The sequence below is a fragment of the Copadichromis virginalis genome, linkage group LG3 (genome assembly GCF_057382275.1).
Source record: "Copadichromis virginalis isolate Kocher_CV1m ecotype Utaka linkage group LG3, C_Virginalis_male_GT1.1, whole genome shotgun sequence".
Classification (NCBI taxonomy): domain Eukaryota; kingdom Metazoa; phylum Chordata; class Actinopteri; order Cichliformes; family Cichlidae; genus Copadichromis; species Copadichromis virginalis.
Window position 1 is genome coordinate 3,548,432 of NC_140620.1, and position 25,565 is coordinate 3,573,996.

Genomic DNA, 25,565 nt, shown 5'->3' on the forward strand with positions numbered 1-25,565 from the left:
AGTTTGTGTTGGAGACACGTCTGCAGATATCTAGAAACTGTTTTAAGTGTTTTTACCAGTCCCTCAATTACAGAGTACAGCTGTCTGTTCTCCTCTGCTGGCTCCTCTTCCTCACACACTGTCCTGGAGCTGTGCTGGTGCTTCATCAGGGGTGGAGAGCCTCCGTCTCCTCTCAGCTTCTCAGTCTCTCCTTACTCCGGACACTTGCAGCAGGAAATCAACCATGACAGTTAACGACGACGACAGAAGTTTATCAAATATCTGTTTATTTGCAGGGTGAAAACAGTTTTCTAGTAGACTTTAGTATTTTAATCAGAGAAAGGGGAAACAGGACATACGATCCTGCACAAGTGTTGGTCTTTATAACAAAGGTGACAGACTCAGGTTGTTTGATAGAAGCATGACAGAAACAGCACAGACACAGGAGGAGGAGCTCTCCATTTACCGTCTGGTCAGATCATCTGCTGATCGGAGGATTGGTGGTTCAATCCCTGGTTCCCCCTGTCTGCATGCCAAATATCCTTGGGCCAGTTGGTCGTATGGATGTGTGTGAATGTTAGTCAGAAAGCCCTCGAAGCATAGAGAGCAGTGCTGGGGTGACTGTGGCATGTTGTATGAAGAGTTCTCTGGGAGAAACGCGCTCTATTAAAATCAGTTCATTACTTCAGACAGACGGCAGGTCCATCATGTCATTAACTGAGGTCTCCATCTGAAGACGCTCCTAAAATCACACACAGAGGGAATCATTCAAATCAGTTTATTCAGAAGTGTAGGCCTCAAATTCATTATTTTCTCTGCTTTCTTGTTATTTGTATGGCATTTAGCACATTTTGTTACACAGGTCTACGATGTTGATAACTGATAAGGATTAATGAGTGTGGTATTGATAAAAATAGATCAGCCTGCACAGAACAGGACTTTACTTGTGCCTTATGTTCACACACTTCAAATTTAGACTGTAAGGCTCACCGAACCCTGTGACATAATCCAGGACGGGTGTCGCTTATAGATGAAATCAGCTGGAAGCATCTCATCTGCATCTCCAGCCCAGAACTGGGGCAGATAAGCACAAACTGGGACCACTTCTTTACATTACACAGTATTTATACATGAATACATTTAAGCTGAGCAGTAAAAAGGAGCATTTTGTTGTCTTCTCAACATGTAACAACAAAAAGCCAACTCACTGTTTTGTTTGTCTCCTTATTTATGAAGAAAGAGTCCTTTTGTGATCTGCGACAGATTTTATTAACCATGCTTGGTTAGCCGGAAGAAAACACCACACCTGACCTCTTAGCGTTCATGCCCATCTTCTTTACAGATAGTGCCACCTTGTGGTATGGCATGAAACCAAGTTAACTTACAGCAACAGCTGCTTATCATTACACTCACCACGATGAGGTGCAGGCTATGAGTGGGAGCACAGGACAACATGCAGCTATACATAAACTTAATATACAGGAAAAAACTAACATTTTACATAAACTGTCAGGGTCCTGGGTCGTGCCACCCAGTGTTCTCGTTTCCTTTCTCCTTATCTAGTTAAGTTCTGTCATAGTTGATGGTTTATTAGGTTCCCCTTGTGCCTCACCCCTGTCTTTAAGCCTCCCTTGTTGGTCAGTGTGTCTAATTTGTCATGTCTCTTGTCTATGTGGTTCATGTTGTCAAGTTCATGTCATGTTTCCTGTTTATTTTGAAGTCCTGTTCCCATGTCCTATGTGCTTAGTTTACACTTCCCCTGCGGTCATAGCTGGAGTGGCCATCGGACATGTCCGATAGAGATTTTTAGTTTTTATGGCTCGATGTGGTTTTTTTCTTCTTTTTTTTTGTAACGCTATAAACACTGAAAGGTGGTGGATTGGCCAGATGGTGACAATTGTTTTGTGGTGGCTATGGTGGAGCTTCTACAGATTCAGTAACATTAGCAAGTGGTGGAGGCCAGCAGGTGGATGAGGGAAGGTGAGGCAGGAGGAGCAGAGACCCGAAGCGGCCGCCGGTCATAGTGGCAAAGGAACTGAACTTCAGGTAAGAAGTTATGAGCTGCAGTCTCTCTGGGTCAGATATAAACCAAGTTTAGGTGGAGTTTATTTTCCTTGTGCTGACTTTTTACCGTCAGTTACAATAACTCGTACTGCTACTAGCTAGCATGACGGAGTTTCTATACAGCTGGGTGGTGCTGTGATGTTACTGATAGTGAACTTTATTTTGTTCATAAGTGTTACATCCCCCAGGAGATGTCTCTTCTCCCTACTAACCCTTTGTTTTGTCCAGGCTCCACCTCCTCTGTCCTGATTGGATGCTGCGCAGAGTCCGGCTAATTGGCACTATTTAAGGCCTGTGGAGCTGTGCTTCTGTGCCCTCTGGCCATTTTGGTTGCCATACTTGTGCAGGCTTGCATGCCTTTGTATCTTGTGTGAGCATTGTTGTTTCATGTTCGGACTGCTTGTAGGGGAGAGCTGCCTTTTGTTTTGACACCCTGTTTTCTCCTGTTTATGTGTTGTTAGGTAGGTTATGGTTATAGGTTGTACATTTTGTTTCTTTGGAGTTAGGTAAGTTTCTTTTATTTCTACATCAGGGATGTTTTGTTTGTTATGTTGGCCTTGGCTCTCCCTGACGTTATACCTCAGTCTGATCCCATCACCAGTATTAAATAAACCTTCTAAAATTACCATCTTGGCTCCTCCTTCTCTATCCACCTTTATGTTCGTCCCTTCAACCCCCTAGACTAGCCAGGGGACGTAACAATAAGGTTAGATAGTAGAGTTACCAACCGTCCAGTAAAAAGCTGAATCGTCTCATATTCAGAGAAAATATTACGCGCTTCGTATTGAGCTAAAAAAAGTTTGTCTCGGACTTCAGCTACAATGAAAAAGACACAAAGCTGGAGTTATTCTGTCTTTGCTTCACAGCTGCCTCTTCTTCTCTCATTCTCCCCCCTCCCTCTCCTGTTTCTACTTCAATCATGAAACTGATCAATGATGTAAAATGTATAGAAATCTATTATTGTACATAATTTCTTCAGAAGTAAGTACTGTATATGATGCCAGTATTTTCCCACATTTTCTAGATACTGCATCAGTACTGTGTGTGAAGTTTTGTTCTTTCTCACCTGTCTTTCTGTCTCCTTTCACTTTTTAAAGGTTGCCATGTTAGAAAAAAATATTTTTTCCTGCCGTGCTGTTTATTGATGTGGTAAATAAATAGTTTATGAAAAATCACTAAATCTGTCATTTATTATTTTCTAATATTCAGTAATGATCATGTCTCACCTCGTGTCTTCTCTGTCTTAATGTCAGGTTTCCACCATGTGTTGTAGATGTTCAGGAGGTTAACTCGACCAACAGTCTACTTTTGAGTACTGTTTAGAATACCAGGACAGGGAGGATGGTTTAAGTTTATTAGATTAGATTAGATTGATACATGTATATCAACAAGACTGTGCATCACTGTCACAACGATGTTTGTTTTCATTCAAAGGCTTTATGGCTTTAATACCTGGTGGGCCGGTCTCCAGTCAAAATGCCGGGCCAATGTTTTGTCCCAGTCAGCCCTGCCTGTGGTGTCATTGTGTTCATTCTAGTCAGCTGTGTTTCCCATGCGTCTCCACTTCCCCTGACCACCTCGTGTGTATTTAAGTCCTCCGTCTTCCTTTGTTCATCGTGGCGTTGTCTGTGCTACCTGCCCCACATCACAGTTGTTATCTTGTTAAAGTCATGGTCATAGTTTTCCCAGTGTATGTGTGGGTTTTTCCCTTATTTTGCCTTGTTTTACCTTGTGAGTTTCAGCCCCAAAATAAAAGCTCGCTCTTTGTTGAAGTTGAGTTCTGGCTTCTCGTCTGTGTCTGCACCGGGGTCCTCTGGTGACGGTGAGATGAAGCTGATGAACAGAAACTTCCCATCCAACTGTTCAACTCATGGTTCGAAGCATTGTGATGATTCATTTGCTCTACTGCGCCATCAAGTGGACGATTCTAGTGAAACAGGCTCTGTGATTATAATGATGTGATGTGTAAACCTCTAAACTGAATAAATTGTTTTCATGGTTATTTATCCAGAATATTGTCTCAGTATGTCTGATACAAACGATACAGTGGAAACTATCAGGACAGCGTTTTGGTATGATTGTGTAACTGTGTAATCACGCTTATGTACATCTGGATAATGACACAAACTAGTGTGTGGCGCTTCACTCAAAGCTTCGACACACAGGACACATCACTAGGTTCCTCTACACCAGCGGTCTCCAACCTGTTTTGCGCCACGGACCGTTTTGTGCCCGACAATATTTTCATGGACCAGCCTTTAAGGTGTCGCGGATAAATACAACAAAATAAAACCAGTACCGGCAGGTACTGAAAAAAAGAAGATTTATTCATAACACACAGAGTTAACGAAAAAAACGATAACAAAATAACGCTGAAAACCGATAAAAACCCTGAAAACTATACATTTCACACCCGAGTCTCACTCTCGCGGCCCGGTACCAAACGACTCATGGACCGGTACCAACAATGGTTGCTGTGACTCCAGATCCACTGGGAAGCTGACCTCCATTAGTTCTGATCTCCCTCTGCTGTCATACACACAGTAACCATGCCTGGTGAATGTTTTTGGAGACCACCTCGGTCTTTCAGCTTAAGAAAACTGTGCAGAGCATCACTGGTTGTCAATGTCTGTGACCAAGGCAAGCAGCTGATTTTCTCTTTCATCTTCTTCACTACAAACCTGTGATGTAGCTGATCTCTTTGTATTCAGTGAGCTTGCACACATCTGGAAGGTCAGGAATTGAGTGATCTTCAGGGTCACTGCCCGTTTGAACTTGGTGCCAAACAAGTAAATGGTCAATGGTCAATGGTAACTTTATTGTCCCTAACGGGAAATTGATTTGCAGTATGTCCGTACAAACAGACAGACAACCAACACATCACATACACTCACCAAAATAATATAATATAAGCCTGATAAAACAACCTAGATTTTTCATCAAAAAAGTACAATGTGCAATGGCAACAACGCTTATGGTTTAGTGTTATTAACTATGATAATAGCACTAGGTACAAAAGACAGTCTATGTCTCTTTGTCTTCACTGCAGGCACTTTATAACGACGACCTGATGGAAGCAGTTGAAAATCATTAAAGAGAGGATGATCTGAACACAACAGGACAGAGGTCGCCTTCCTCAGCACCTGCCTGTTATAGAAGTCCACAAGCTGGACCTGAGACCTCCCTGAAATCTTGCCAGCCACTTTAACCAGATTGTTAAGTCTGGTCTTATTATTCAGGGACATATTACCGACCAAGCAATGATACAGAAGGTTAAAACAGATTCAATAAAACTTTTATAAAAAAGAGTCATCATTTCAGATGAAACATTAAAACCTCTCAACCTCCTTAAAAAGTCTTTGTTGAGCCTTTTTCACTGTAGCAGCAAGATGTGATTCAAAGCACAGAGTCTTATCAAGAACAACCCCCAAATACTTATAACTGTCCACCAGTTCAATGGCTGCACATTTACCACTGTTAGCGCAGGATGAGGGGATGTCTCCCTGAAGTCAATAACCATGTCCTTGGTTTTCAAGGTGTTGATCTTTAAGAAGGACTGATCACACCACGAAACAAACTCATCCACAACAGGCCCATGGGAATCCTCTTCACCATGAAGGAGGCTTACAATGACTGTGTCATCTGCGTATTTAATGAAATACCTATTGGCCTGTGTACTGCGACAGTCATTAGTGTACAAAATATACAGTAGAGGAGAGAGACAACAACCTTGTGGTGAGCCAGCAGAAGAGTTCAGCTGTTTGGAAAAACAGCCGTTTACTCTCACACACTGAGATCTGTCAGTTAAAAAGTCTAAAATCCAACCAACAAGATTAAAATCAAGTTTAAACTGGTTAAGAAGTTTATCAGCTAAAAGATGTGGCTGGATAGTATTAAAAGCTGAAGAAAAATCAATAAATAAGAGCCGAGCATGAGCTTTGGCGCCATCAAGATGGCGATAAAGGAAGTTCAACAGAGTGACCACTGCATCATCCACACCTCTACAAGGCCTGTAGGCAAATTGTAGTGGATCTATCAGCTTCTCTACTTGCTGCAGGATCTCCTTCCTGACAAGGTTTTCAAAGGACTTCATCACTAAGGATGTTAGAGCGACAGGCCTAAAATCATTTAATGATGTAGCAATGAAGTTATTGCTGCCCATCTCCGCCTCTACCTTATCCTTGTATTTTATATTGGCTTTTTTAATTTCTAATCTGATCTCCTTCCTAATTTCTCTAACTTTCGAGATATTCCCTTCAATAAAAGCTTTTTTCCTTTCGTGAATCAGCCTCATAAGAGCTTTTGAAGACCATGGTTTGTTATTAGGGAAAAAATGCACAGCCTTTGAGGGGATAATCATGTCTCTGCAAAAGGAGACATAGCTGCAGACAACGTCAGTGAGTTCATTAATGTCTCTACATGATTCTATAAACACCGACCAGTCTGTACAGTCAAAGCAGCCCTGCGGGGCTAAAGAGGCATCATCACTCCAAACCTTTATGCGGTGTTTCCTCACTTTCTCTCTTCTCAGTACAGTCTTGTAAACTGGCAGAAGATGCACCGTGTTGTGATCCGAGGATCCGAGGGCGGTGCCAGCCACAGATGTATACGTAGGCTCCCTGAACTGTCTGGCATTAGGATTGTGCCCACCTCTTGCTGTCATGGCAGTGAAGAAGAGCTCAAAGTGGTCCCGACTCAGTTTCAAGGTCAGAAGATACCTGCACGGGGCATCGGTCCTCTCAACAAGTTCATTATAGATGTTAAGTGCACTTATGCCATTAGCAACGAAACCATATATGGCAGTCTTCTTTTTGTTGCGTGAAGTGGCACCATTTTGTCATACTGCTGGACCTTCACCCCACGAAGCATCCTTCAAGCTGGTCTCAGCCCTGTGTTTAGTTGTTGGCTTCATTGGAGCTTTGTAACCTTTTCCAGGAGGATTACGGCTGCATCAAAAGCTGCATCTACAGTGCGCACAAACTCTACAGTTGCAGCTCAACCTTTAAAGTCCTCCAACTTCAAGCCTTGTTCACAGACTCCATTGCATCCGCTACACTTCTGCTGAAGAGCTGTGCTGCCACGTGGACTTTCATTTTTTTGTTTTCTCCACTGTAAATGAGTCGTTTTAGCCTGTTACCTATTTGCAGATGACACTGGCCTTCTCTGATCCATCGATGAGGAAGTACACAATGGGAATTTTCCATCACTCATTGACAGCCACAACCGTGAGGACCAAGGCCCGGGTGGCGAGTGTGTTGTCAGCTTCACCAGTGACTGTATTTGCATCACAATGGAACTGGTCCCCTGCAAACTCAGTCATCCGGTGGATGTACATTTCATCCATCATTAGAGCACACACTGTGTCCTTTCCCTATTCTGTTTGCCTCCACATGACTTCTCGGTGCTCTGAAAGATGCTGCTGTAAATCCAGGATCAGCTGAGACACTACACAGTGTGGATGGTGTGACTGTGTGGCAGCGCTTTATTAAAATTCTCATGCACATACTCGTATACCTTTGTACCTTTTTTGGGGAGCAAAGAAAAAGCAAGAAGGTATTGGAACCGGAGAATGAACATTTTGCAGTGCTGTAAATGCTTGCGTTTGATGCATTGCTTGGATTGTTTTGCCACGAGTACCCAGCATGCAATGTGCGAAAGTCACGTGCAATTACCTTTTTCTTTGCCCCCAAAAAAGGAATGTACAAAATGAAGGAGAACAATGCCGGTCCATACAAAGACAGACTCGACGAAAATGCAAAGAAAAGATATGAGGAAAAAATCAAAGGAGTGAAAGGGTCAGACCCTTACGAGCACACAGAGTGGACAAAAGACGTTAGCGTGCTGCCCAACTTTCACCACGCTCATATTTATAACTATACGGTTCTTGGAGTGAGTGCATACACATACACAAGCCCAGATACAGTTTACCGACAGATGGGTACAGGACTTTGAAAAGCACCGTGTAGAATGAAAGTTTACCTTACAAATCATCTTCATAAATACACATTCGTTAACCGTTTATTAATAGGACCTTTAAACTCAACGGTAATGAATTAGTAGTGGAAATAATTTTTGGTACTGATTACAGAAATGTAGTGTAACCGGTGTGCTTCTGCGTTGTGTCTGATAAAAAAGGTAAAAGAAAGAAAGACCTCCAAGTAAATAATTTACCCACTCCAGCTCCTCTCCCACAGGGGAATTGTAGAAAAGGGCATTTATTTTTACATTAAACATAAAGTATGCATTTACACGTAACATATTTGACATAAGATAATAACAAACAACAACAACATGAAATCCAACATACCTGATAAAAAAGGTAAAAGAAAGAAAGACCTCCAAGTAAATAATTTACCCACTCCAGCTCCTCTCCCACAGGGGAATTGTAGAAAAGGGCATTTATTTTTACATTAAACATAAAGTATGCATTTACACGTAACATATTTGACATAAGATAATAAAAAAAAACAACAACATGAAATCCAACATACCTGATAAAAAAGGTAAAAGAAAGAAAGACCAAGTAAATAATTTGCCCACTCCAGCTCCTCTCCCACAGGGGAATTGTAGAAAAGGGCATTTATTTTTACATTAAACATAAAGTATGCATTTACACATAACATATTTGACATAAGATAATAAAAAAAAACAACAACATGAAATCCAACATACCTGATAAAAAAGGTAAAAGAAAGAAAGACCAAGTAAATAATTTGCCCACTCCAGCTCCTATGACCAAATACAAACAGTGGGGAAGAGGGTTAGCTCAACCCACCACAACTTCCAAGCTAGCAAGGAGTATATATTCATGCTAGCATTTATGGTGCCTAAAACACATTTATGATACACACATACTACACACTTATAACATCTAACAAAAACAGGCTTAATAATGACAATAATTGAACTAAAATTGCAATCAGAAACATCAGGGTGGCTAAATATGAATTATGTGTGTTTTAAAGTGTTGGAAAGAAATGACACCCACCTCTCCCACAGGGGAATTGTAGAAAAGGGGAAAGGCAAAAGGGGTACACTGTATTTATAGTACTGCACCAAAGAAAAAGAAGAAAAGAATGAGGGGCTCTAATTGATAATGAACACAACTACAGGTCCTAAAAGTCAGGTATAAAAGGAGCAGTTTGGGAGTTTAGAACACATTTTGTGAAATTATAACAATGTGATTTATGACTGTTACAGTAGCAGTGACAATAATATTGTATGCTGTAATCCTACTGGGTTATTAATGATACAAAAATCTGTCATATATCCTGTGAATAAAAGTATATGTTTTTGTCTATGTATTTTGCATTTCGTATGCTGTTTTGCCTACAAAACACAGCAAACATTACACACTGCCACAATAAACAAAGGAGCATAGCACGATTTCTGTTCAGCGCCATATAAGATGTATTAACTACTACAAAACACTGACCTTTGTGGAAATGCTTGGAGCAGACTAACATGTGAGCTGGAGTGTTTTCGAACGGTGTATTAGGTCTTCGGATAGTGGCAATCCCGGCCATCCGTCGCCTCTTCTTGACTTGGGAGACATGGCTTGGACAATTTCTCTTCCACGCCGGAATCCGATAAAAACCAATCGCTTTACCTGTCGGCTTCACGTGGCTGTCGCTCGCCCGGCTTGTGCAGTTAATAATACAACAGCTTCTTGCCATTTTTTATTTCTTTTTATCGCTGTGTAACTGATTTCAATTGAAAGCCTGCGTGCGCTAGTACCACTTGCCACGAGTTCCCAGAATCCTTTGTGGTTTTACCCCTGAATGACGTCACATTTTCAATCTCTATCCGGTTGTTCAGTGATGACGTGACGAATCCTGCTTCCGGGCCTAAAGTAGTCTGCGTTTAATATGGCGTTTGTGTTGTTAACATGTTTAATGTTTTGTATTTTCTTCTATTTGATCTCAAAAAGCTCCTAAAACAGTCAGTGATCACTGTTGACCTCCCTCGGCTTTTATTACCACTAATCATTTATTTAAGCTCAGTTTTTAAAACCTTAGGATGTAACTACAGCCCAGCCCATGCAGCAGTATATGAATGACTAACCTCGTATTGTGGATGGATTATCTCAGTTGTTCTCCTGGCTGAAGTTTGGTCCTTTTACAGCATCCTGCCATGCGATTACATTTGTTCCTGACCACCGAGAACACTCACGTTAACTTTTATCGAGTGGGAAAAAAGTTAGCTTGTTTATATTATGCTAACATAGCTGTGTCGCTAGCGGTCACGTAGCACATCATTATATACCAGCTAGCCAAACTTCAGTAACCCTACAAACGTCACTGCTGTTTAGTTTTCTGTCTTCATTTATGCTGGAAATGATAGCAGAGCTGTACGTTTGAATTTGTTTCCAAAACCCCGCAGTCAGGACATGCTATATTGTATTTAGATAGAAGCTAGCGAGCTAACTCCCTGCTAACTTCTAACTCCCTTAAATGTCATAAATTCCGATTTCATGGATGCCTGGATGTTAAACTCAGTTGTTACACCTGGTAGAGCAGAACGCTGATTATTTTATTAAAGATGAAAGACTTTAGACAGTTTTTCAACTCTCAGTAATGCCACAGTGATGGTTTGATATATGGACCTGCAGCGGAGTTTAGACCCAGACACGGCTAGTGATGTCAGACTGAACAACCGGATTGAGAGGCGGTTTATAATTTCGAGTCAGAGGTCAGTTGGACTCTTTTCATGTTTATTATTCAGTTCAACTGACAAACATCTGTAAAATATGACACAAAGGGACAAATGCCTAAAAATACCTGCTAATGTATTTATAACTGTAAAAAAATCATTTAATAATACTGTAAAATTCAAGACCTTTTCACTCAATCGCTACGGTGTTATCTGCCACGTTTTCTCTGATTGGTCAGAACACCTGACATACACAAATTCCAACGAAACAGATGGAGGTTCTAGAACTTGGCCCCGCCCTGTTTATGTGTAGAATTCCCGCCCTGGTAGCGTCGCTCTGCGGGCGGAACCGTGTGACACAACTGGATTTGACTAACAGTGGCTATAACCAATCAGAGATCGGTATTAAGACGAGCTCCGCCCGTGTTTGCAAACAGTGTTCCGCCCCCTCAATAGGAATGACCAACGGGGGCGTTGCTAGTGGGTGGAGCCTGTCTCAGGCTCGACCCAGTTTGAAAGTGAACCAACGGCTCCAGTCGCAGCTTCAACCCCAAACAACAACAAGAACCCGAGACCCGGAGAACCAGACTCGGTCCAGTCCGTTTCACCTGCAGCCGGCCCTCCTGACGAGTGAGTACCCCGATCGGCCTTCCACCGCGGGGCTGCAGTAAAATAGCAGTGTATTTGAGCCGGACATGAGCTGGATGTGCCGGGCATCTTGTTTCTGATGTGGGCATCCAGAGAGAAAAGATCCGGAATAATAGCTGGAAAACGGGAATAAAATGTCCGCTTTGACGGTGGCAGCCTGGCGGTGGTGGGATGTGGTGTCCTTCCTGGTCCTTTGTGTGCTCCCTCTCGGAGGACTGATCCAGACATGTTGTTGTAAACACGAAACGCCCATTTTGGAGTATGAATGCCAGGAAATAGCCTGACCCCGTCTATATAACGCTGACCTCTCCGATGCATAGACGGAGCCCTTCGTTAAAAATGCGCAGTAGACGTAGAGACTGTGTGTTTCCATTGCAGCACCGCCCGTATCAGCATTACCGGCGGTGCTTTGGGATAAATGTGTCCGTGAATCACCGGAGAGCCCCGCGGTGCTCTCTGCAGCCTCTCTACGGGTTTACCGGGACTGCGAGCGACTGTTAGCCGCTGCTAGCAGAGGGGGATGGGGCGGCTAGCTCCGCAGAGGGCGGGAAGCAAATGGTGGTCCATTGTTCTGAGAAGCTAGCGTGGCTAGGCTAACCGCAGCGGCCGCAGATCAGCGCGAGTCCCGGATACTCCCCTCCATCCGCCCCAGCGAGGCTCTCACACCTCCAGCCCGGGGCGTACAGCGGGTACCGGGCTCCGTGGGGAGCTTCCAGCGCGGACATAAGGAGGAGAGGCTGCCGAAGGGCCTCCCTCTGCCCGGCAAAGAAAATGGAGCCCGTCTGCTGCCTTTGTTATTCACAACGAGGCCCAACGGGGAGCTGTTACCGGAGATTTACCGTTAAATACGGGCTCATACCGGCGGAATATAACCGGTTTATGGGTTAAAGTCACAGCGTGAAGAACAGCAGACTCACGGGTTAAAAGGTCATTGCACACAAACGTGTTTAAAGCTGAAATAAAGGTTAAATCCAGTCGCTCATCGTTATTGTGTCAGTGATGTTTGATCCTCTGTCAGGAACAAAACACCCGTTAATAACCCCGATCAGCTCCTCTGATCAGGTATTATCAATAACATGGACCCACAGTGGCTGACCATCAGGTTTCTCTGTGATGAGTTTAGTATTTGATGGTCAATAATCACCACCAGCACACTGAATGTAAAATAGACCCATGTTTCATTACTGATTAGACTATCTATCACAGCAGGGGTCAGAGGTCAAGTGCCACCCTAGTGTCTTAGTATTTACTGACAGGTCAGAGTTGAATTGTGAGTAAATATAAAGTCCTTTATTGTTATTGTACGTGTACAACAACATTATGGACCAAGTCTATAAATGCATATCTGGTGTCTGCAGCACTGCCTCGGCTCTCCGTCCCCCTCACTCTTCTTCTTCTGTGGTGGTTCTTCAGGCCGCCACGATGATGCGTAAAGACATCAACAAGCCGAAGGGGAAGACGTCGGCGTACGCCTTCTTCGTGCAGACGTGTCGAGAGGAGCACCGCAAGAAGAACCCCGAGCAGTCGGTCAACTTCGCCGAGTTCTCCAAGAAGTGCTCCGAGAGGTGGAAGGTGAGGGGGGGGGGGCTGCAGGTACCTGGTCACATGACCACCTGACCCATCAGTGTGTGAGTAACAGCTCACCTACCCGTGTTCAGCTGTCCTATCAGGACACAGTAAGCTGCAGCTCCAGCTGTTTGACTGGTTATAGTGGGAGCAATAAAGAGTTGTCATGGTGTTCCTGTGCAGCAGCTCCAGTCACAGACTTACAGTGTAAACTCATTCAAACCTTTGGCAGGTTAACAGGCTGTGTGAGCAGAGTCGATGTTCTGTGTGCGCCTCGAGCCTCACAGCACAAACTGCAGAGGAGCACGGGGTGAATAAAACCACAGCTCAGTGTTGAGGACTGATGTTCACTCTGAGGCAGCAGAAACAGCTGCTTACAGGCAGCACAGACTCAGAGGATCCTCCTGCTTCACACTGAGCTGTGCAGGACTCACCTGCACAGGTGGATCAGCCTCTGACCTGTTTGTTACGTGTCACATACACGGCCGACACACAGAGGTGAATGGGTGGAGTCATCACGAGAGCTGCAGGCCACAGCAGAGCTGCTCGTGATGTCACACGTGTCGCTGTGACATCACGAGCAGCTCCAGCATCACTGCTGTGCTCTTCATCACCCAGCATCAGTGTTGGTCAAGTCACTGGAAAAAAGTAACTAATTACTGATTACTTCCCCAAAAAAGTGATCCTGTTACTTTACTGATTACTTATTTTCAAAAGTAATTAATTACTTAGTTACTTTTCAAAAACATGATTTACAACCTGAAGAGGTGATAGAGCGATATCTCTTTCAGCCCAATTCTACTTTTTCTGCATAATCCATCATACAAAATGTAATCAAATGGAAAAGTCTCTTTTTAAAACTTGTTTTATTAGTTTTAATCTTTTAACTTTATGCATCAAGCAAAAATGTAATTATATGCAACATTCTCTGACTGGAAGAAATTAGTTTAACATTTAAACCTATTTCCTGCACATTCCAGCTCATAAAATAAAATATTTTTTGTGTTTACACTCAGTCTTTCAAATAGATGCAAGTAAAACACAGCAGAAAATAAATAAAGTCAAAGACTCAGCGGTCCTGTTGCTCTATTTTCACCTGTAAAGCAGGAGTGGGGTAGGCGGAGGTTTACCCTGGTGCAGGTGTGCCGCGGTCAGTGGAAGGATCCGTGAGTTACTCTGTGCATTTCCCATTACGTCGTAGCTACTCGGTGCTTGCTTGGAAGTTTAGGGGTTTTTTCGCTGTAAAAAGAAGTTTTCTTCCCACGCACAGCGGACACTAATGTTTTTGTCACTTTTTATGGAATCAAACTCAAAGTAAGGTCAGTACTTCCACGCTTTAAACGCTGCACGCTCATACTCTCTCCCGCACTCGATATATTATCCATTGTTGATCTGCACACAGCTGTTGTCACCAACGTCGCACTCGCTTACGTCACTGTCGTGAGACATTCTCGCAAAAAATCACGGTTTTAGTAACGCAGTAACGCAGCGTTCCTACGGGAAAGTAACGGTAATCTGATTACCGTTTTTGCAATAGTAATCCCTTACTGTACTCGTTACTTGAAAAAAGTAATCGGATTACCGCGTTACTGCCCATCTCTGCTCAGTACAAGAGCTCAGACCTCTCCACACGGTCACAGCATCATGAGCAGTGTTGGTCAAGTTACTTGAAAAAAGTAATCAGTAACTAATTACTGATTACTCCCCCAAAAAAGTAATCCCGTTACTTTACTGATTACTTATTTTCAAAAGTAATTAATTACTTAGTTACTTAGTTACTTTTTAAAAACACGATTTACAACCTGAAGAGGTGATAAAGCGATAGATCTTTCAGCCCAATTCTACTTTTTCTACATAATCCATCATACAAAATGTAATCAAATGGAAAAGTCTCTTTTTAAAACTTGTTGTATCAGTTTTAATCTTTTAACTTTATGCATCAAGCAAAACATTTAATTATATGCAACATTCTCTGACTTGAATAAATTAGTTTAACATTTAAACCTATTTTCTACACATTCCAGCTCATAAAATAAAATATTTTTTGTGTTTACACTCAGTCTTTCAAATAGATGCAAGTAAAACACAGCAGAAAATAAATAAAGTCAAAGACTCAGCGGTCCTGTTGCTCTATTTTCACCTGTAAAGCAGGAGCAGGGTAGGCGGAGGGTTACCCTGGTGCAGGTGTGCAGCGGTCAGTGGAAGAATCCGCGAGTTTCTCTGTGAGTTTCCCATTACGTCGTAGCTACTCGGTGCTTGTTGGAAGTTTAGGGGTTTTTTTCGCTGTAAAAAGAAGTTTTCTTCCCACGCACAGCGGACACTAATGTTTTTGTCACTTTTTATGGAATCAAACTCAAAGTAAGGTCAGTACTTCCACGCTTTAAACGCTGCACGCTCATACTCTCTCCCGCACTCGATATATTATCCATTGTTGATCTGCACACAGCTGTTGTCACCAACGTCGCACTTGCTTACGTCACTGTCGTGAGACATTCTCGCAAAAAAAATCACGGTTTTAGTAACGCAGTAACGCAGCGTTCCTACGGGAAAGTAACGGTAATCTAATTACCGATTTTGCAATAGTAATCCCTTACTTTACGCGTTACTTGAAAAAAGTAATCAGATTACAGTAACGCGTTACAAGTAACGCGTTACTGCCCATCTCTGCTCAGTACAAGAGCTCAGACCTCTCCACACGGTCACAGCATCATGAGTACCCACTGTAACATGACAGGCAGGACAATTACAGGAAATGAAACAATGAAATGTGAATAAGCTCTAATCCATCAGAACACATGCACGGCGTGGTGAACGCACTGGTTCTTACGGAGCTCTCTTCTGCTCAGTCTGGGCACTCAGCACAGTCAGTCTGTCAGCAGAGCAGTGATGTGACCGGTTATGAATCAGCTGCTGTGTGTGTGTAAATGTGTTTAGTGGCAGCTGGTGGACTGTAACGTGCTGCTACTACCAGGAGGTGGCAGCAGTGCACACAGCAGCTGTTTGAGGAGCACGTAGAAGAACATGTTGATGTCTGAGAGCAGGGCTGTGTTCCAAAACTCCATCCGTCTGCTTTTCCTCATCGAGGTCACAAGTGGATTTGGAGTTAGGAGAGGGTGAGTTATGGTCGCCTCCCCTGAACGTGACGTCAAGAGGATCTACAAAATGCTGGTCCTACCCAGGGCGGGTTATGACAAAACCATTTTAACCATGGTTAAAATGGTTTTGTCGTAACCATCGAGTACAGGTTGTCGTGGCCATATTAAGCTGTATGAATGTCTGTGAGTGGTTTTTTCTCCCACACCTTTGAATACATCATTAATCCCCCCTCCTAGAGCAGGGCGATATGGCCAAAAATATTTATCACGATATATATTTGAAAATTTGCGATAACGATATAACCGACGATATAATTGATGCGAGACAAAATACAACTCTACAACATTACTCGCGCAAAAAGACAACCTTCCATTTATTTTCACTTAAACAAGAAGCTGGTTTTTATGTACATTAAAGCTTTATAAAAATGTAACAGTGCAAATGCAAATTCCTTGCTGAAAGTTTAACCAAAAGGCATTTCCAGTAGAAATGGGCTGACATATCCTGAGCATAACCATATATAATATCCACTGAAGTTAAAAAGAGGTGCTTTGCAACATTAAACTGCAGTGTGCAGTACGTGTTTTTCGGACCATAAGGTGCACGGGATTATAAGGCACATTAAGCGAAACAAAGCAGTCAGATAAATCAAACTTTATTAAACTCATTCTTCTTGCTTCCTCCACTTCTGTACCATTGATTCATTAATGTTGAATTCTCTGCAGCTGCTCTATTCCCATGTTGTTGCAGTATATTAATGACTAACCTTGTATTGTGGATGGATTATCTCAGTTGTTCTCCTGACTGAAGTTTGGTCCGTTTACAGTATCCTGCCATGCGATTGCATTTGTCTCTAACCATGAAGAACCTTCACGTTAACTTTTATAAGTGGAAAAGTGTTAGTGTTCATCCTCCAGCTTCACTGTTTATGTTATGCTAACATAGCTGTGTCGCTAGCGATCACGTAGCACATCATTATATACCAGCTAGCCCAACTTCAGTAACCCTACAAACGTCACTGCTGTTTAATTTCCTGTCTTCATTTATGTTGGAAGTGATAGCAGAGCTGTACGTTTGATTTTTTTCAGAAATCTCTCAGTCAGAACATGCTATATCATGCTTAGGTAACTAGCGAAACTAGCGAGCTAACTTCCGCTAGCTTCCTGCTAACTTCTAACTCCGTTAAATGTAATAACTTTTGTTTTCATGGATGCCTGGAAGTTAAACTTTATAGTTACATCTGGTAAAGCAGCAATGCTGATCGTTTTATTAAAGATGAAAGAATTTAGACAGTTTTTAACTCTAAGTGATGCTGCAGTGTTGCTTGACCTGAAGCATACGGAGTTTAGGACCCAGATTACTCCCAGATTTAAGAGCATCTTAGTCCGACAAATATGACAATAACAACGGCCGCTTGCATGTTCTGCAAAAAAATGTGCTTTGTTGTGTATCTGACGGACAAACACCAAACCAGTTCCACATCACTGAAGTTGCACCATTTTTACAAACCAATTCTGGTTCATCTGTTTCACTCAACAATCGGCCATGTGCGTATGAAAACAAAGGCACTGCGCATGCGCGTTTTACTCCCATTCTATCGCGATATTTCATTTTCCTATCGTTGCCTAACATTATACCGGTATTACCGTGAACGGTATAATATGGCCCAGCCCTACCCCCTCCCACATGGAAAACCGCGCTGAGCGTGCGTGTTTACACTACCAGACAGGGAAAGGCGACAGCGGCAGAGTCAGACTCACTGCTGGTTTCACAAAGAGGACGTCCAAGAAAATGCAGTAACCTGCAAAACTACAAAAGGTAACGTGACCACAGATTTATTCCACCAGCTGGAAAGTCATCCTCTGTTTTAAACAACGTAACTGCTCCTTTAGCTGTGTGTTGTTTTAGCTGCTGTGGATGCCACACGTGCCGATATTTACATGAACTTGAATTCAAGGAGTCTTAAACTGCAGCTCGCCCATCAAGACATATCGTGATATTTACATCGTGTTTCATGATGGAACCAAAGATATCACAACATTAGACTTTCCTCAGTGTGTTCTAATCTGTTGTTTTATGCAGCCTGTGAAATCTAAGGTTTTAATGTTAAAGAGGGAGATTGGAGTCAAATCCACTGACGCTTGCAGCTTGTTTCCATGTTAACAAGCTGGTGGGTTTACAGCAGAGGCTCAGAGTCAGTTTGAGAGAGCGTCACTTTCAGGAGGAGGAGATTTCCACGTGTGATTAAAGCGTCTGGTGCACAGTTTACTGCACAAACCCCAGCAGTGAAATACTGCAGTGTGCTATGTGCTGCTGCTGCTGGGACACAGGTGTGTCAGAGTTAAAGCTCTGTCCTCACACCGAGTCACTCATTGCTCCTCTGTAATGATGGAAAGGAGTTCTCAGCAGTGACACAGAGCCACAGCTTGTTAGTGTCCATCCCCACTTATCCGGGGCCGGGTCGCCCAGACCTCCATGTCCCCAGCCACCCCCTCCAGCTTGTCCGGGAGAACACTAAGAGTCCCCAGGTGGAGCCCTCAAGCACCCCACCATGGGTTGCTGAGAATGTACGTTGAGGCGAGCCTGACTATATATATCTGCTACCTCTGAACTTAACGCACTAATTAAGGTCCTTCCCCACCAGACAGGTGACCATGTCCTAATGCTGGTTTTGGTAACTGGGGATCGGTCTGCCAGGGTCTCTGCCCTTGGCTGCTGCACAGCCCGTAAAAGGTCCCCGGTAACCCTGTTCCCTAGTTCTTACACTCATAGGGGTTTTTGAATCACTCTGACCCTCACCCAGGACAAAATCTGCCACGGGAGACACTACCAGGGGACAAAAAGCCCCGACAGCATAGCCCCGGGGATCCCTCACAAACACCTCCACCACGATAAGGTAGCGATTCACAGAGGGGCTCGTTAGTGTGATGGATCAGTTAAAGTCATGAGTCACAGACACACAGTTACAGCCTCTCACCCAACAGATAACCATGATCTCTCCTCTGACAAACCCTGACTCCACCTGAGCCTCCATCCTCAGGACCGTTTGCTCAGGGCCCAGAGGTTTGGGACAGAACAACATCTGGATGCATGTGTGAAACGTGCAGTTGTGAGCATCAGTCAGCACGGTCAGTGTGAGCTGAGATCACATGTTCTTCTTCACTGGATGAAGGAGCTCAGAGGAGCTCAGGGCCTCACGGAGGGCTGAGGAGGTCTGCGAGCAGCTAACAGTAGTGTGTGTGTGTGTGTGTGTGTGTGTGTGTGTGTGTGTGTGTGTGTGTGGAGGTGTAAACTGTCAGGGACAGGAAACAGTTCAACCCTTAATGTAAGAGACCGGCTCCACAGAACAACATGATCACTTCCTGTGTGCTGGACTCGTACATCATGTGAGCACTTTAGTTAAACACATCTGGTCAGGTTTGAGGAACTCACGCTCTGCTGTTACTAAACTCTAAAGACTGTGTGCAGGTCACATGACTGGATTATTCCCGTGTTTCATTCCAGTGTAGACAAAGCTCTGAAACAGGGACTGATAACAGCTGTAACATCTGCAGCACAGATCCACTGCAGTGAACCTGCAGGGAGTCGCTGATCAGTGCTCCACTGCAGCTCAGGTCAAACCCTGAGACAGATGTGTGCAGCTGTGGTTGAAGCAGATAGGTGCAGCTGCTCTTACCTGCTGATGGAAGCATCTGGATTCCAGCTGTGTTCAACTGGTCCCAGCAGGAAAACTGGTCCTCTCCCTGAATCGATTCTGTATTATTCTGCATTGTTTTCTGTAAGTGTGACCCCGGGAGTTCAAAGGTCAGAGGTCACACACTGACTGTCTGCTCTCTGCCTCCAGGCTCTGTCTCCCAGTGATAAGAAGTGTTTCGAGGACATGGCCAAAGCTGACAAGGTGCGCTACAACCGTGAGATGAAAGACTACGTCCCCCCCAAAGGCTTCGGAAAGAGGGGCCGCAAGAGGAAAGACCCCAACGCCCCCAAAAGACCCCCGTAAGACCCCAAACACACTCTGAAGGTCCAGGTAGCACCTGACACACCTCATGTACTGATGTAAGACCCCAAACACACTGTGAGTGTGTGGTTTGAGTGTGCCAGCAGGGGGCAGCACAGGGCTGCTCATGTTTGAGTTCAAACACAGAGGCAGATCCTGGATCAGCTCTAGCCTGTCTGTCTGCAGGTCTGCGTTCTTCGTGTTCTGCAGCGAGTACCGTCCCAGTGTGAAGCAGCAGTATCCTGGGCTGTCTATAGGAGACTGTGCCAAGAAGCTGGGAGAGATGTGGAGCAAGCTGTCCCAGTCTGAGAAGCTGCCGTACGAGGAGAAGGCCCAGAAGCTACGAGAGAAATACGACCGGGTGAGGCTCAGTCACACAGACAGAGGGTAGAAACCAGTCACAGTGTGTGATACAGGCAGGTATGAAGGGTGTGACGAGCTCAGAGTACATCTGGTCCTCAGAAACATCAGCCTCTGTTCTCCTCTGTACTGCACGGTTCCTCTAATCTGTGCATAAACACATTTTCTGCACACGATACTTTAACATGCTTGAATAGTTTTAAATTACATTAGCTGCTTTTGTCAGCTGTTTGGAGACTGGAGGGTCACATGTCCAATCATGTTCGAGCCCTGATGTCAGCTCTGCAGGTGAGGCTGAGGAGCAGGAAATATGTACCCATGTTAAAGGGCCACATATAGTTTGAGCTGTGGGTGATCTTCAACACATAACTGACACGTTCCAGCAGGTTTTAGATAAACTGAGTGTTCGTCTGATTTCCTCTTTATTTCAGGCTTCTAGCATTTTCTGTGTGGTACGAACATTCAAAGGAGCGTTGTGTATTTTAATATTTCACCACCAGGTGGCAGTGAAACCGATTCATAGACTGAGGTGCTCCAGGTCCAGCCTTCAGTCTGATGCTGCTGCTGAGCAGACGGGTCCTTTATTCATACAGTTAGACTTCAAACAGACAAATAAATAAATACATGGAGACATGTGTAAAACATTCAACTTTACTGAGCGCGTGCACTGAGCTCTCTGTCAGGCTTTTATTTTGTAATCCTTTACTGAGCGCGTGCACTGAGCTCTCTGTCAGGCTTTTATTTTGTAATCCTTTACTGAGCGCGTGCACTGAGCTCTCTGTCAGGCTTTTATTTTGTAATCATTTACTGAGCGCGTGCACTGAGCTCTCTGTCAGGCTTTTATTTTGTAATCATTTACTGAGCGCGTGCACTGAGCTCTCTGTCAGGCTTTTATTTTGTAATCCTTTAGTGAGTGTGTTGCCACAGAGGATAAACTGCTTCCTGTGTGTTTCAGGACATGGTGGCGTACCGCGGCGGCGGCACGTATGCCAGGAACCCCAGCTCCTCAGCTCAGGGAGGAGAGGAGGAGGACGAGGATGAGGGCGAGGATGAAGAGGAGGAGGAGGACGATGACGAGTAGAGACGAAGAGCTGCAGCTGGGAGAGAGAGTGTTAGAGAGAGAGTGAAACAGGTGTGTGTGTTTCAGAGTGCAGGTCAGGGGGCGGAGCCTCACAGCAGGTGTGTCTACGTTTCAGAGACTTCCTGTTCCTCTGTTAGGGTGTGTTTCTAAACACCGTCCCCCTCTGATAGAAACAAGGTTCCACCTGACAGGAAGCACACTAACACTTCCTGCTGCAGCTGATGGCAGGGACAGAAGAAGAAGAGGTCAGAGGTTAACAGCTGCTTGTGTATAGATCACATGACTCCATCCGGTGAGTCTGACAACATCACCTGGGTACAGACGTTTATTTAAACAGCCTCAGCCTGGCTCACAGGTCACATGACCACAGGAGTCATGTGACTGAGTGTCGGTGCTGGTGACACAGAGGGAGGCGGAGTGCTCTGAAACACACACACCCGACCACAGAGAGTGTGTGTGTGTCACTGTGTGTGTGAGAACAGGGTGTGTGTGTCTTTACAGTAACGTGTGTGTGTGAGGTCATCAGATGTTAAACTGTCCCACAGCAGAGGACAGTACAGTAACCCCCCTCCTCTCACTGTTACCATGGTTACCCCTGCACCCTCCACCCCTCCTGTGTGTTACCATGGAAACCCCCGCCCCCTTCAGCATCATGTTGTTTTTATGTTGTGGACGTTTTTGTTCTTCGTTCACTGTCAGAGTAGAAACTTCAACTTTTATAATAAAACAACCACCTGAGGGAAAAGCCCACCCGGAGTCTGTGCTTACTCGCCGCCGCCCACCTCACACACACACACACACACACACACACACACACACCTGTGATCTGTGAACATGATCTCTTCAGCAGGATAAACCCTCATCCTCACTGTTTGTGAGAGACTCACGCAGCGCCCTGACTGCTGGGAACAGAGCCTGTCCTGCAGATGTTACGTCATGACTCCAGAGGTTAGACCCGTCACAGTGCTGCTACTAAATATTGTCAAGTCCCTTTTTCATTAGCACCTGCTCAGATCGACTTGCCTCAACTCGACTCGGGGTGACGGATTTTGCGTTACAATCGAGTACTACCTTTTTTTTTTTTTTTTTTTTTTGGCCTGTCCCGTTTGGCTCTTTTGCATCAGAATTATTGTCTAAAGGCAAAGAAAGATGCCCAACGGATTTACTTTACCAAACTGACCATCCCAGCCTTGCCGTAATGGTCCATTTGATTCACCTTTTATTGTTTATTTTATTTTCACTTACTGAATACGGGACAGACTTGACTGGGGGAAAGAAGGGGAGAAAGAAAGAGGGAAAGAGAAACAGCTGAGAAGAGGGACGGGGGAGAAGGGCAAAAGATAAAAACCAACAGAACGGGCAGAGAAAAAAAAAATGCATATATCAATCACCTGGATCACCTGCTGAGAAAGAAAAAAGAAAGCAAGCAGAAGAGAACAAGAGTAATAGAATAAACAACATCACAATGATATATGGGAATATGACAGTAAATACTAAATGTTAAACATTATTGTGCAGCACATAAGATCAACAGAACACAGTGTGCTTTGAGGTAGGAGCCAAAAAGGGTGTAGTTTGTGGGTGTGATCACCAGTGTGTACACCTGTGAGCATGGACGCGCTTGTTTTTTTTTTTTTTTTTTAAAGGTTCCTTCATGTAATAATCTGCTAGAGGGTGTGGGGGGGCCACAGCCCCGTCCTCCAGGGCGTGAAGCAGGTGTAGAGGAGATCAAAACTCCAGACATCCAGAGGCCCCCAGAACACAAGAGACCAAGGAAGACCAACAGAGGGGCAGCTGCGCCACTGTCCCGGAAAGAGCTGAGGAGAGTCCCAGATGAGGGCTCACTCAGCAGCCGCGGAGCAGAAGCCAGGGGGAGTTGCAGTGACGCGCCCGTGAGCTCCGCCGGCAGCCAGCTGCGCCTGAGTGACCGAGCCCCAGGCCGAGAGGCCTGTCCTGCAGATGTTACGTCATGACTCCAGAGGTTAGACCCGTCACAGTGCTGCTACTAAATATTGTCAAGTCCCTTTTTCATTAGCACCTGCTCAGATCGACTTGCCTCAACTCGACTCGGGGTGACGGATTTTGCGTTACAATCGAGTACTATCTAATGTCTGTGGCCGTCGTCATAGCAATGCGGCCGAGCGTGACGCAGTTAATACGGGACACAAACACCACAACAAAGGTGGATGTCGAGGCGATGATATAAAATCTTCAGAGCCAGCCCTGCTCTGATATCCTTAAGACATTCTGACACAGGCCTGAGGGGTCATTCTGTTTAAATGGCAGGTAATAAAATGGCAATAAATACCAAAAGCAAGGGCCTGAGGATGGACCCTTGAGGTACACCACACGGGAGTGGGACAGATAAGTTTATCAACAGAGACAAACTTCTGTCAGACAGATGTGGCTTCAGCCACTGAGGCAGCTCTAATGACAGAAATACTGATGCACTGTCAGAATCTGCTGTGGCATCTAAAAGGAGTCAGTGGTTAATAAAAACAAGTGCAAACTGTGCTGTGAGTACTTTAAACCTGACTGAAATGCCTCAACAATACTGAGTTTGAAGAAAACAGGGTTCAGTGGTGTCAAAGGTCAACCTGCGGTTAACTCTTTACATCAGCTGGTAAACACACTGATGATTTAAACTAGTGTTGGTCTTATCAACAGATCACATGACGTCTGTGTTTTAGCCTATACAGTTATGGTTTCTGTCCTTATTTAGATGAATAGTTACTGTTAAAGATATGAGTCCCTCCTACAGGTAATACCTGCAGGAACTGCACCTTGTTTCTCACACCTACAGCTGACTGCCTTCAGTGTGGACGTCCTTTCTTGATACGGTGTTCATCACTGAGTCCGTGACTTTCCACGGGGTCCTTTTGTCCTGTGTTTGTGTTTCGTTCTGAGAGAAATGATCAGCTGTAACATCCTCGGTACACCTGACAGATGCGCTCACACCTCCATCACCTGCAGCTGGAGCGAGCAGAGCCAACAAACTAACAGTGAGCCCATGTCAGGTGCACTCCACATGGAGCAGGTCATCTAAACAGAAGGTTGGTGGTTTGATTCCTGCCTGCATGTCAAACAGAGGGAATGTTAAAAAGCTCTTGCGTGTCGTGTGTGAGGCATGTTGTAAACAGTGCTCTGATTGGTCGAGTAGGACAGTGCTGTACCAGTCCATGCTGAGAGGCAGGTGTAGCACATATTAATGCCATATGACATCCATATGAAGCGTGTGCAGTAGCATCACTATGGGAGCATTTTACTTTGGAATAATCTGTTCAAAGGTCCCTGCAGCTCACTGACATGCATCACAACAAGCTGACCTCTGCATCCACCAGCGTGAGCAGCAGGCCTGTCAGTATAATTCCTCTGTTATTGGTCGTGATGGTCTTTTAAAGCAGCGGTCCCCAACCCCCGGGCCTCGGACCGGTACCGGGCCGCGAGAGTTGATGCTCAGGTGTGAAATGTCTGGTTTTCAGGGTTTGATTGTTCGATGATCACGCTTCAGAAGCTTTGCAATTTTGAGACTGCTGCATCCCTCTGCAAGATATCTCACTGTTTTTGACTTTCCTGAGCCTGTCAAGTCCTTCTTTTGACCCATTTTGCCAAAGGAAAGGACGTTGCCTAATAATTATGCACACCTGATATAGGGTGTTGATGTCATTAGACCACACCCCTTCTCATTACAGAGATGCACATCACCTAATATGCTTAATTGGTAGTAGGCTTTCGAGCCTATACAGCTTGGAGTAAGACAACATGCATGAAGAGGATGATGTGGACAAAATACTCATTTGCCTAATAATTCTGCACTCCCTGTACTGTCCAGTCTCTCCTGGTGGACATGGTAACACGTTATTCATGGTTACATACAATTTTAGACTGATGTGGGCCAAAGCCTAAAACGATGTGCCGGGAGTTTGCTGTTCTCCCGGTTCAGATATTTGAAGTTTGCACAGCTACATTCTCGCCTGAAAATTTTTTAAAAGTTTATTTTGCAACCCAGAAACAGTAATAAGAGGGGCATTGAAATGCGGGATTGTCCCAGAAAAAACGGGAGGGTTGGCATGTATTGCCTAGCATAGCCTGTAACGCTATTATGATGGACAGATTTTATGA

General features: G+C 44.4%; 1 protein-coding gene across 2 annotated transcripts; it reads left to right on the forward strand.

Annotated features, from left to right (window-relative positions):
- The first annotated feature begins 11,173 nt into the window (after positions 1-11,173).
- Positions 11,174-22,191, forward strand: LOC146712336 (high mobility group protein B2-like). 2 transcript variants are annotated; one of them, XM_085442013.1, is made up of 5 exons: positions 11,174-11,325; positions 12,757-12,915; positions 19,850-20,001; positions 20,189-20,363; positions 21,318-22,191. In XM_085442013.1, the coding sequence occupies exons 2-5, from the start codon at positions 12,766-12,768 to the stop codon at positions 21,441-21,443; spliced, it is 603 nt and encodes a 200-aa protein (XP_085298139.1). In that variant the 5' UTR covers positions 11,174-11,325; positions 12,757-12,765; the 3' UTR covers positions 21,444-22,191. The 2 variants fall into 2 exon arrangements, with proteins under 2 accessions (XP_085298139.1, XP_085298147.1); XM_085442021.1 differs by having other exon boundaries at positions 11,192-11,325; positions 12,702-12,915.
- Positions 22,192-25,565: the final 3,374 nt, after the last annotated feature.

Bases quoted from the DNA above. Each gene is read 5' to 3' on its own strand.
- LOC146712336 (XM_085442013.1), top strand. From the start codon at position 12,766: ATGATGCGTAAAGACATCAACAAGCCGAAGGGGAAGACGTCGGCGTAC. The intron at 12,916-19,849 runs GTGAGGGGGGGG...CTCTGCCTCCAG, and splicing joins AGTGCTCCGAGAGGTGGAAG to GCTCTGTCTCCCAGTGATAA. The intron at 20,002-20,188 runs GTAAGACCCCAA...GTCTGTCTGCAG, and splicing joins AACGCCCCCAAAAGACCCCC to GTCTGCGTTCTTCGTGTTCT.